At 40.7% G+C, this 12,336-nt stretch overlaps 1 protein-coding gene across 5 annotated transcripts in view; it reads left to right on the forward strand.

Moving 5' to 3' along the window:
- MGAT4C (MGAT4 family member C) overlaps nt 1-11,836 on the forward strand; it is a 319,924-nt gene extending 308,088 nt beyond the window's left edge. For all 5 annotated transcript variants that reach the window (XM_083699335.1, XM_083699338.1, XM_083699337.1 and 2 more), the window contains 3 exons: nt 3,782-3,934; nt 7,930-8,077; nt 10,253-11,836. In XM_083699335.1, the coding sequence (XP_083555461.1) occupies nt 3,782-3,934; nt 7,930-8,077; nt 10,253-11,409 (1,458 nt within the window). In that variant the 3' untranslated portion in view covers nt 11,410-11,836. The remainder of the gene's footprint in view (nt 1-3,781; nt 3,935-7,929; nt 8,078-10,252) is intronic.
- Nucleotides 11,837-12,336: the final 500 nt, after the last annotated feature.

A 12,336-nucleotide genomic window follows, 5' to 3' on the forward strand; every position in this document is an offset into this window, starting at 1 on the left:
CAGAGAGCTACACTAATGGTCCTAAATATGTGACAAAAAGGGACTGTTAATGTAGGAGCTTTGAAGGAATCCAGACTGCTGATGTGGCTGAGTACTGGTGAAGTACTGAAGAACCAGCAGAAAAGTTGCTCTCTTACAGGAGTGATGAGGATGGGGCTTTGACATGGTCAACCCCTAAATACCACCAGTGTGTCAACAAGGCAGAGCAACAATTGAGCCATAAATTGTAAAGATATACAATCCAGAGTAACACAAATAGAGGGGGGCAAATAGTGCATGTCAGTGCCATGTGGAGTTTATGTTTTCCAGCTCTAACTCTTTACCAGCCAAGTCTTTTTAAAACAGAAGGCCAAGCCAAGAACACCAGGAGACATTCTAATTGTGCATGTTATTTTGAAACTGGCTGGGGTTGCCTTGCGCTTATTTGTCTTCTGGCATGAACTTAACAGCAAAATTATGTTTCCAGACATGCACTTAGGCCACATCAAACTGTTCTTCATCTTTGGACAGCTTTAGCATTGCAGCCCAAATTAATTAATTAACTTGTGTTCCTTAGTTTAACTCATTCTCATTGTCTTTGTCCCTTTATTCCCAAGTGCGGGAGCAAATTAACATTTCCATTTTTCTCAACCCACACACCCGTCCTCTACTCTGAGGCTTTTTCTTTTCTTTGCCTGTGCTTTCTGCCTGGTTGCAATTTGTGATTTTTTTTAAATAAAAAACCCCCAGAAAATTCAAAGGAAATGTTAATTATCCCATGTTTCACTTTTCTGTTTAATACATAGTCATCTCATTACTTGATATGGGACGCATGCCTTTAGGAGCAGAAACAGACAGTTTTCATCTTATTCTTTCAGGTTTTCCTCCTCAACAACAGCAAATAAAAAGAAAAAGATCCATGTGGGTTTGGGATTCTGATATAAACTTTTCATATGGATTCCTCCATGTAGGGAAAGTGTTAAGTCAGATTTGGCTCTAAGTGTGCTAAAAAGAAAAACAGGTGATGCATTTAGATAACCTAATGAAAAAAGCAGTAGGGCAAACAGAGCCAGGAAAGAAGATAATATGCATCCATGCTGCCATCTAGTGATTATAAAAGTACAAATAAGTTTTTTGGCACATGCAACATTATGCTGTGCCACACCTATGACATTGCTGTTTCAATACATCCTTGGTATGGCTCCAGCATTTTATTTATTTATTTATTTAAGCCCTGAACTTTCCAGTTGTATTTGATAATTTTCTTTTCAGATGTAGCTCTTCCAAACAAATCTTTTGCTGCATTCCCACCTCCCGATACAGTGGTACCTCGGGTTACATATGCTTCAGGTTACAGACTCCACTAACCCAGAAATAGTGCTTCAGGTTAAGAACTTTGTTTCAGGATGAGAACAGAAATCATGTTCCGGTGGCGTGGCGGCAACGGGAGGCCCCATTAGCTAAAGTGGTGCTTCAGGTTAAGAACAGTTTCAGGTTAAGATCAGACCTCCGGAACGAATTAAGTACTTAATCCGAGGTACCACTGTAAATATCTGTAGATTTCTGAAGGCTGCTTTGTGTAGGTCTTGATAAAGACTTATATATGAACATATAAATGAGGCTTCTGGATAGGTGATAATTCTGGGTCGGTGTTCTTCTTCATGTGTACAAGGTTCTTTTTTGCAGTGTCCACACAACATTGTTGTCATCAGAATGCCATTTCCTATTCCCCTCCCTCAATTTTATTCAGATTTACCCTTTTCAGGGGAAATCCAAATGCAGTTTTAAGACTCACCTGTGATATCTCAGTGAAGCATTTGCAATTTTCATCTCTCATCTGGAAGCACCCTGAACAGATTCGGGTCTCTCGCATGGAATTTCAAACCTGTTATGGGACTCACCCTGCTATGCTGCAGGGTAACGTGACCTATTTCTGGTAGAACCATGTGAGATAGTTCAATGAAAGCTGAATTTTAAAAGCAGAAACCAACTAGCATTTTTGTCACTAGCTATAAACATCCTTAAGGCAAAACTTCTGCTTCAGTTGCTTGCCATTTGTACTTGCCATGCCTTGTTTGCATTCTTATTGTTTTCTTAAAGACTCTCCTCCCTGGAAGAGAGGGGAGTGGTTGTGGGCGGGAGCCCGAGCTCCGCCCCTAGCAGGGGGCATTAGCCCCCTGACTCCTCCTCTCACCTGGCTTGCGCCCACGCCCCTCGGCAGGCACCCAACCAGGTGCCTCCGTGGGGGCGTTTACAGCAGCCTTTTGCTGCGGCACCAGCCTCTCCCCGGCCTCATTCTTCTCCGTCGTCTTGCCGCGAGTCACCCACCCTCCACTCCCTTTGTTAGGTCTTAGGTCATTGGCCTTGCTATGGACCTTAGGTTGGTCGCCCTGGTTGTCCAGGGGGCCTGGTAGGAATTTTTCCATTTGGCATTAGGCTTTTTGGTTTTTTCGCTTGCCTCGTAGCAATCGTCACAACTTTTGTGGTATTGGTGGGTAGGTTAGGCATTGGAATAATGTGTTGTGGTGTGTCGAAGGGCCAGGTGTGGCCATCACCTATGCCTTCAATTTTGGGGTATTCCGTTAAAGGAATCTGGCGGTCATGTACTCTGCCCGATGCCTGCTTGGCGGGAGGCCATGGCACGACCCTCGGTGACATCAGGGGAGAGCCTATAGTTGGATTAGCATCAACAGGCTCCACCTACTGGTGAATAAACCCCCTTGTTTTAGACATCCAATGCCTAAGCCAATACCTTTTCACTGCTGTAATCAATAAACTTGTGGCCTTTTCTTGCCCATTAACCTTATATCACGTGTCCTTGCGTATTCATTTCACATTGCGGGGGTCGGGTCCTCGAACCACAACTAACTGCTTTCAAACATTCACTGATCAATTCCCAACACTACAGTCTAGGTTGAGGCCCATACAATTTGACTAAATTTTGTAGAGATGTGTAAACAATTTCAGATTGGAGTCACATAAATGTTGGTAGTGTTTTGTTATTATTACTCTGAGGCAGACATGGAATGTCTGTGCCTTGTGTGTTCTTCCTTTCACAGAGGGAGCAAGAAAAGTACGTGTGTGCAGTTTTGTTACCTCCACTGGTAAGACCTTCGCAGTGGTGGCTTCTATCCTGTGGCTTCTATTCCCTTCCAAAAAATATGCAGCTAGCTTCTGATTTTAAAGAAAGTTTTACAAACCTATCTATTTTCGCAGGCTTTTCATGTTCTGCTGCTATGGTTTATGGCATTTTGAAGTGTTTTTGGCCAAGCCTTGCCCAATTCATTCATTCTTTTATGATATTTAGCAATATCATTCAATTCCTATCAGCCCTAACAAGCATGGCCAATAGTCAACGGTGATGCAAATGGTACTTCAACAACACTTGGATGGCCAAAAGCTCTGTACACCTAGTAAATTGTGCACATTTCTTGAAAACCACCTTGTGTAATGTGTATGATGTCAGCCATTTTTACAAAACGATGGCATAGTGTTTTAGACACAAGCTATATTTGAGAGAGATCAGTAAGAAATTGGTGTGATGTCTTTACACTGGATATTATTATTATTATTATTATTATTATTACTTCATATGTCAAGCTTTTCCATGTTTGTAAACATTAGGCTATGAAATTCAGTTTATGATTTCTTATATGACATGAAGCAGCTGGTAAAGACACAAAGAGATGTAAGAAATTCTGAGGAGCAAAAGTTTTGTAGTGTTTTTAAAATTTCACCTTACCAATTGTTTCCCACAAGAGCTTTACAGAAAACCTAATTTCCCTATGTTTTTCTCCCTTAGGAGATGCCCTATGCCTTTCTCCATATGAGATTCACACTGAATTATCTGGACAAAATGAGATGCTTGAGAAAGCGATCTGCAGTTTCCTTCCTAGGAGTCCTTGTCATCTGCTTGTTGTTCATGAACTTATACATTGAAGATAGCTATGTCTTGGTAAGTTTGGTGTAGGGAACAAACTACCCTTTAAAACTATTGGATAACAAAAACAAATACAGGTATGTGAGGGTGGGCATTGTCCTCTCCCGTGAGTCATAAAATGTGTGATAGCTTGTCCAAAGGGATTGCTGAACTGTCTGGGCTGTGAGACAGAGTGAACAATTACTTATTTGCTGAAGAGATGGGTCTGAAAGCAATGATAGCATTGCCTGTTGGAGCCTTCTCTTCATTTCTGCATGATTTATTGAGCAAATGTGAAGCTCTGAAACATCAGCCATGCTGCACATCTTGAGTTCAGAAAAAGATGGAATCTACCCAAAGCTCTAGCAATGTTGGCTAGGGGAAAGGGGTAGAAGGTTTAAGGATACTGAATGCTGAAGCTGAAAACATACAATTCTGGTTTGTCTTCAGCTGGAGTCATTTAGAATCCTTCAGCCACTTCCTAAGTGTCTCTGTTTTTATTGGGGGGAGAACAAACGGCCATGTTGGCTCTGACCAAAGGTCCATCTATTCTCTTTCCAATGGCAACCAGCCAGCTGCTTCTGGAAACCCACAAAAAAAAGAGAGAGTATGAAATGGATGGGCTGTGGTTTGTCCTCCACATTTGCCCACCCAAGATGACTTTGAAGGGAAGATTCTCCCAACTTAGAAGAACTGGGCAAAGTAAATAAATTGTTTTTCCAATTGATTACAAAATTCCTTGCTATTAAAACACCACAGAAAGGATTCACTTTTGTATATGGCTGTTCAGGCTTCAGCCAGCAAGACATTTCCAAGTAAGAGAACCCAACATTTGGTCCTTTTTATTTTTTGTATTCTGCTCAGCTTTTGATATATGGCTTCTTTTTGTGGCACCATCTGCATTAAGATTGTAGGCGGGATTTTATTTATTAACAACCCCTAACATGTGATTAGATGTGATGTGGCTTATACCATATTTTCTGTCAGTCTGGCTGATGCCTCCTTTGGTTTGCTAATTGCTTCAAAATCCCACAGATACATATCTGGGATTTTTTATTTATTGTGGTTTATGCTGTTTCTGTTTTGCTTGTCTTTAGATCTTTTTGTGAACTTCCCAGATGGCATGGTGTATTGTGCTTTATTTGACTTCTTTATAATCAAATGTGTTTTCCCTCCATTGTATCTTTCAAAACAAATTTGGCACATCTCATTGCTGAGCCTCTGCTGTGTTTGTCTATTTCTTCCGAGATTTTATGGTTCATTCAGTGTCTGAGATTAGACATAATGAGAAGTAATGCTTTGTACTCACCATAGTTAAGTTCACACATTATGATCTGAACTTTCAGGCAAGCTATGATCTAGAGACACTTTGTGGTTTTTGTTAATATGTGGGTTAAAGCCTCAGCGCCTAGGATTTGCCGATCAAAAGGTCGGCGGTTCGAATCCCTGCGGCGGGGTGCGCTCCCGCTGCTCGGTCCCAGCGCCTGCCAACCTAGCAGTTCGAAAGCACCTCCGGGTGCAAGTAGATAAATAGGGACCGCTTACCAGCGGGAAGGTAAACGGCGTTTCCGTGTGCGGCTCTGGCTCGCCAGATGCAGCTTTGTCACGCTGGCCACGTGACCCGGAAGTGTCTCCGGACAGCGCTGGCCCCTGGCCTCTTGAGTGAGATGGGCGCACAACCCCAGAGTCTGTCAAGACTGGCCCGTACGGGCAGGGGTACCTTTACCTTTACCTTTATGACTTGCAAACTAGCTTCAGACCATGGTTGCAGATCCTGCATTGTCAGTGCCAAACAAACTACAGTTTGTGAGTAGACCAAAGCTCAAATGTTAAAACAAACCACAGTTTAGCTAAACAGACCATGGTTTCATGTTACATCTGAGCTTATCCTATATATTAGGATGTTGGAACTTGTCACTTTTGTTGTTCTTCTTCTTCCTGGACTATCTGATATATTTTATGTGTCCCTCATAATAGGAAAGTCTAATGGGAAAGCTACATACATTTTTGAGAGCTTCCTTTCTCATAAATTCAAATTCATGATAAAAAGAATTATACAGATTCCATGGATCAGTTAAATCCGTAGCCCTCTGAATACTCATGTCAAGGTGGTGGGAGCAGTGATAAAGATGCTCACTTATCCAAGGGGAAAATGGTAAGATGAGGATGCCAGGGAAGATTATGTGTGGGATGGTGTCAGGGATTGGCACAGTTGTGTCATTGCCAAGGCACATTGTCCAGGAATGACCCCTCAACCTCAAGTCTTTTGTTGCTCCAACTCCTTGGTGTTGCTACCTTTTCACCTACCCTCTCTAAGTAAATAAAAAGTATGAGGTGGAGGAGAAGCATTTTCTGTATGCCTTGCCCTCTCCCTCTGGGAGGTGGTATGGATTCATTCCCAGGGGGAGAGAAAAGCCAATGGGCACAGGGTTGGCGTGTTCCTGCCTGCGACATAACAACATATAGTGCCCAAGTCATGGAGCATAGTATTCAAAGCCAGCTAGGTTATTTTGGCACCTGAGGCAGAATATCCCTCTCTGTAGCAACAACAACAATGTTGGCTGCCATTTCATGACAGCCAAAATCTGCTGGCTAATGCAGTCACTTCTCTCTTCCTAATGGCAGGGCTGGTTCTCAGTGGGCAGAGGCAACACTGCTGCCAAAGTCAATGTAAAATCTGAAACCAGCACTGTCCACTCCAAAAAAAGAGAGGACTTTTGAAGCTTTTTCAATAGTATTATACAACAAATAGAGACATAGAGCTTTTGGGTTTCCATGCCTTATTCAGAATGCATTCCATGTGTCTAGTAGTCTGCCTTAACCAACACTGCCTAAAATGTGCATTGAGGTTGCCATGGAAAAAAGAAGGAAAATCAACATTTCAATGCAGAACCTCCTTTGAGATGCTACAGCAAAGCAGTTTTCACATCTCTTGAGAGAAATGGCTACGATATACATAGATGAAGCATGGCTTTGAGGTGTCTTGAAGAAGACACTTGCACGGGAGGTAGTTCTGAAATGTACAGCAGTACCTTTCATACAGTCTGGATTTGTTTTATTGGAAACACATTGTGTTCTTCTTTCAAAGGAGTATTTTGGATCTGTACTTCATGGGCAGAACTCATGTTCCATTGGAAAATAATTCTAATATATAATATTATTATATTCAAATAAAAATGGGAAAGATAGTAATCTCCCCGGGCATGTTAAACAACATCAATGTTTAACAAGCTGTCCATCTATCTGATTGTCAACGGAATTTAATTCTATTTCCCCCCCCCAAAAAAAATTGTTATCTTTTCTTAACTTTTGGGTGATCTTCTATCTCAGCTTGATAATCAGAGATACAAATTAACCTTCTGACTATGTATTCAGCACAGCCTCTTTATTCCTCCTTGGTTTTAGTCCGACCAGCCAACCTCTAATTAAGCAATGTTTCCTATTTCATCCAAATGAGGACAGTATAGTTAACAACTTTTCATCAAGCCAGGATGTTAAACTCTGCTTTGAGGTTGACTGAACATCCCAACTTGCTCTGAAGCTGTTAATCATTGCTTCTGAATTTGGAAGAAATGGGAAAATGTAGTTAATTGGAAGCCTTCCCAAATTCTTTGCCAAAAAAGAATAAAGTGTCTGAAATAACAAAAAAAATGTATTGATATTTCAGTTTAATAAACCAATATATGATTATCCAAACACAGACATTGTGTTCCTGATCCACATCCTATACAGTAATCCTCCAGTTTAGCACGTAATATATACACATATTGACAGTGCAGATTCAGAATCACATATCTGAATATATTTCTCTATCCCCTATCAAGTTGGATGTATACTGTTTTTGATGCAAATGATAATGCTTGATTCTACCTGAAACCACCTGCACATGCTTATAACCAGGCTAATAGGGACTAATTTACATATATTTGCTTTGTAAGGATGTGTTTTCCTCCCTAAACCCCTTCCCATTCCTCACACTAGCTTCTGAATTGTGAATGTCTTGCTTTTTTCTGTTTCTCTACCAACTGTAGGATGGAGACAAACAGTTAATCAGAGAAACAGCCACACATCAATTAAACTCAGAGCGATACGTTCACACATTTAAAGATCTGTCCAATTTCTCAGGATCAATAAATGTTTCCTACCGCTATCTGGCTGGCACACCTTTGCTAAGAAAAAGTAAGTATCTGAACATTTTGATTTCATTAAGTAAAGCAAGATTTTTATCTGACCTAATTGCAGCAAGCAGAGAAAAAACTGCAAGTTGGATGTTGCTGCTTAGTAGAGTTGGGTGAAAGAAGCTTTAACTCAGTATTCAATTGATAAACTTTACTTTCCTGCAGAATGTGTAAATCATATATGCAGAGTGCATGAACACAAAAAGGAAGAGGCCTTCATAATCCCCTAAATTGTGGCACAGTTTTAGGAAGGGCATAGGATTGATACTTCGGTACCATTAAAAAGTAAAGGTAAAGGTACCCCTGCCCGTACGGGCCAGTCTTGCCAGACTCTAGGGTTGTGCGCTCATCTCACTCTATAGGCCGGGAGCCAGCGCTGTCCGCAGACACTTCCGGGTCACATGGACAGCGTGACAAGCTGCATCTGGCGAGCCAGCGCAGCACACGAAACGCCATTTACATTTCTGCTGGTAAGCGGTCCCTATTTATCTACTTGCACCCGGAGGTGCTTTTGAACTGCTAGGTTGGCAGGCGCTGGGACCGAACGATGGGAGCGCACCCCGCCGCGGGGATTCGAACCACCGACCATGCGATCGGCAAGTCCTAGGCGCTGAAGTTTTACCCACAGCGCCACCCGCGTCCCATGCTTAGGTGGCATTAGTGATGAGCAAATATGTCAATTTAAGTTTCTCGTTTTTCCTTTAGGTCAGTTCTCCACATGTCTACACCAGTTTGTGATTTATTTATTTTTAAACACCTCGTGCGAAATTACTTCAACATTTTTTTGATGTGAATTTCTCTTACAATGCACATTTTATATGCATTTTTCCATAATATACACATTTTTGCAAAGCAATTTTTCCCTAATGTGATTCGTTTTTGTACATTATTGTCACTAATATATGTATCTATATGCACACTTTACCATTGTATTTGCATTTTTGTACACACTACATGGTGTGAGAACTGTATTGCAAAATTCAGAGCAGCACAATTTCAAAGGATAGCTGTGTTCTCGTTCACATGTTGTTTCAGAAAATGCCTGTTTTTTTATTCTTTGAATACCCATACAAAATGAATATGGATCAATTTCCATGCTTTGGATGAATGTTTGTTGTCTGAATTCAAGACACCAACATGTTGTTATCCAATTTTCTCCGACCAACCCAAAATCTATTTTTTAAGCATAATCTATCTATGGTTCAGGATATATTTCAGGAGCATTGAGTTAAACAGTGAAGACTTCAGCAGAGCTTAATTCTCCCTCTGACACCAATACAATTTAAAATGCATGAGTATGACTGGATCAGAGTCCTTGCTTTATTTCCTTTTTAAGTACAAAAGGGGGAGGGGAGACATTAATTTGCCATTTATTCCCTAATGGATGGAATTGTAAACAGTTTGTGAGCCATAACTTTAAAATTCCCATTCCCCAAACAGAGTGTATAGCATTAATATTGTAAATATATTGTTTTCCTGCCAGCATCTTTGTACACATGCTTTTTTAGTTCACATCTCACACTACTTCCTGCAGTTAACAACTGATGTTTAATGCAATAGCCTCTATGTGCTCCCAATACATCTTTCTGGAGAAAAGGTATCAAGATTAGCCAATATATATTATCCTTAAAGCAATAAAAAAATCTTCACAATTATATGCATTCAGGAGACCTTTTACTTTGTAAAAAAATATCTCTCCTACCCACCCACCAGACACACAAAACTAGGTAGTTTCAAAAGCCATTTATGATATGATATTGGGGTTGGATCTGCTATCTAAAAGGGGGAAAGGCAAAAGGCCTGCTGGTCATATATTTCCTATGGCCTTTGTGATTCAGGTAACTTATTTTGAATAAAACAGCAACTCTGCTTTTATCTTGTAGAGATAAAAGGTGAGACCAGTCATGGTGGCTATGCTCTGTCTCCACAGCTGGAGGAAGTAATGATTCTGAATACCAGCTGCTGGAAACCATAAGAGGAGAGGGTGCTGTTGTGCTTGGGGCCTGCTTGTAGGTTTCCCACAGGCAGCTGGTGGGCCACTTTGAAAACAGAATGCTGACTAGATGGGCTATCGGCCTGATCCAGTAGGATCTTTTTTATGTTCCTACGTTCTGACAATATTTGTAGTCTCTATTTTAAAATATTATTATTATTATTATTTGCTTCTCCTTTTCAGGGTATCTTACCATTGGACTGTCCTCTGTCAAAAGGAAAAAGGGGAATTATTTGCTGGAGACAATCAAGTCCATCTTTGAGCAGTCAAGTTATGAAGAGCTGAAGGAAATTGCAGTAGTGGTCCACCTGGCAGAGTTTGATTCATCCTGGTGTGATGGGATGGTTCAGGATATTTCACAGAAATTTGCCCATCATGTAATTGCTGGGAGATTAATGGTGATCCATACGCCTGAAGAATACTATCCTGTATTGGATGGCCTTAAGAGAAATTATAATGACCCAGAGGACCGAGTGAAATTTCGTTCCAAGCAAAATGTAGATTATGCTTTCCTGCTTAACTTTTGTGCTAACCTTTCTGATTATTACGTGATGCTAGAAGATGATGTTCGGTGCGCAAAGAACTTCTTGACTGTTGTTAAGAAAGTCATAACCTCACGAGAAGGAACATACTGGGTGACGTTAGAATTTTCAAAGTTGGGTTACATTGGGAAGTTGTACCATTCCCATGATCTCCCTCGCCTGGCTCATTTCTTGCTGATGTTCTACCAGGAAATGCCTTGTGACTGGCTGCTGATACATTTCCGTGGGCTGTTGGCTCAAAAGGATGTGATACGTTTCAAACCATCTCTCTTCCAGCATATGGGATATTATTCATCCTACAAGGGTGCTGAGAATAAATTGAAAGATGATGACTTTGAAGAGGATTCATTTGACCTTCCTGATAACCCACCTGCCAACCTGCACACTAACATGAATGTATTTGAAAACTACGAGGCAAGCAAGGCATATAGTAGCGTCGACGAGTACTTCTGGGGCAAAGCTCCCTCGACTGGAGATTTCTATATGATCGTCTTTGAAAAACCTATTAAAATTAGCAGAATTAAAGTTGTCACTGGGACAGAAGACCGACAGAATGATATCTTGCATCATGGGGCTTTGGAAGTTGGGGAAAAAATTGTTGGTGGCAAAAAAGGGAGGCAATGTACTACTTTCTTGCGGCTAGGGGAGTTTAAAAATGGAAACTTTGAAATTACAAATGTGGAGCACAAAGTCCTTTTTGATATTAACTGTATGAGAATACTTGTTACCAAAAGCCAAAAGGAATGGTTGATCATTCGGAGCATTAGCATATGGACTTCACAGAGCCCAAGTCAATAAGGCAAATGTACCACAGTAGGTTTTCCCCTTCCTTATAAGGGAAGCTGGCCCCATCGCTTGAATCCCAAAAATGGTGCCACTCCCTAAATGACTCCACCCAACCCGATTTTTACTAAAGACATTGTCAATCTGGGAAATCATAAAACAAACAAAAGCAATCTAGTTTTTACTAGTTCAGTCAGGCAATATACAACTACTAGTTTGATGGAATGTTTGAATTTTTTTAGGAAGTGCAAACAAGTTCTTGTTCATCTCTCAAGCTCCAAATCCACTTCTCTGTTTTCATCTCCCCTCTGGGGGAAAATCCAATGTACTAAACAAAGCAAGTGCTGTTTCATTATTTAAAGGTTTTGTAGGCCTGTGCCAGTATATTGTCAAAAGAATTTGACTCCATCGTATCCACATATAAATTAAAAATGTAATGGTGGTTTGTGTTTGTACAGTGGTTGGTTGGTGGTTTGTTTTGTTTTGAAGAAAGTTTTGGTGACAGAACTCCTGTTAATGAAGGTGGTAATCTCTACTGTGAGAACTGTATGAAAACAGTGTTGATACCCTTTGCAACTTATTTAAAATGAAAATACATGCTCTGCTATAAATCTGTAATGCTCATTCTGTTCACCTCAAGTTCTGTAAACTATTCTTGATCTCAGTCACCATGTATGGTCCTACCATGATTCATTACATTGAAATGATGCACCAATTCAATTTTATATGCCTTTAGGTTCATTCCCCAGTATTCAGTTTGAATTACGGGAGTAGCCTTTCTGTTTTTCATTATCCGTCGTATTATACTTTAGGGTTCTTTTTGGTCTTCATGTTCAGCACAGAGGAGACTTAGATATGTGACAGCTGCAGAAACACAGACAATTCTGTAACCTACAAGGAAGATGTGGGGAACCTTTGCCCTCCAGATGTTGCTGAACTCCA

This window comes from Podarcis gaigeae, assembly GCF_964106915.1.
Source record: "Podarcis gaigeae genome assembly, chromosome: 10".
In the NCBI taxonomy this organism is placed as follows: domain Eukaryota; kingdom Metazoa; phylum Chordata; class Lepidosauria; order Squamata; family Lacertidae; genus Podarcis; species Podarcis gaigeae.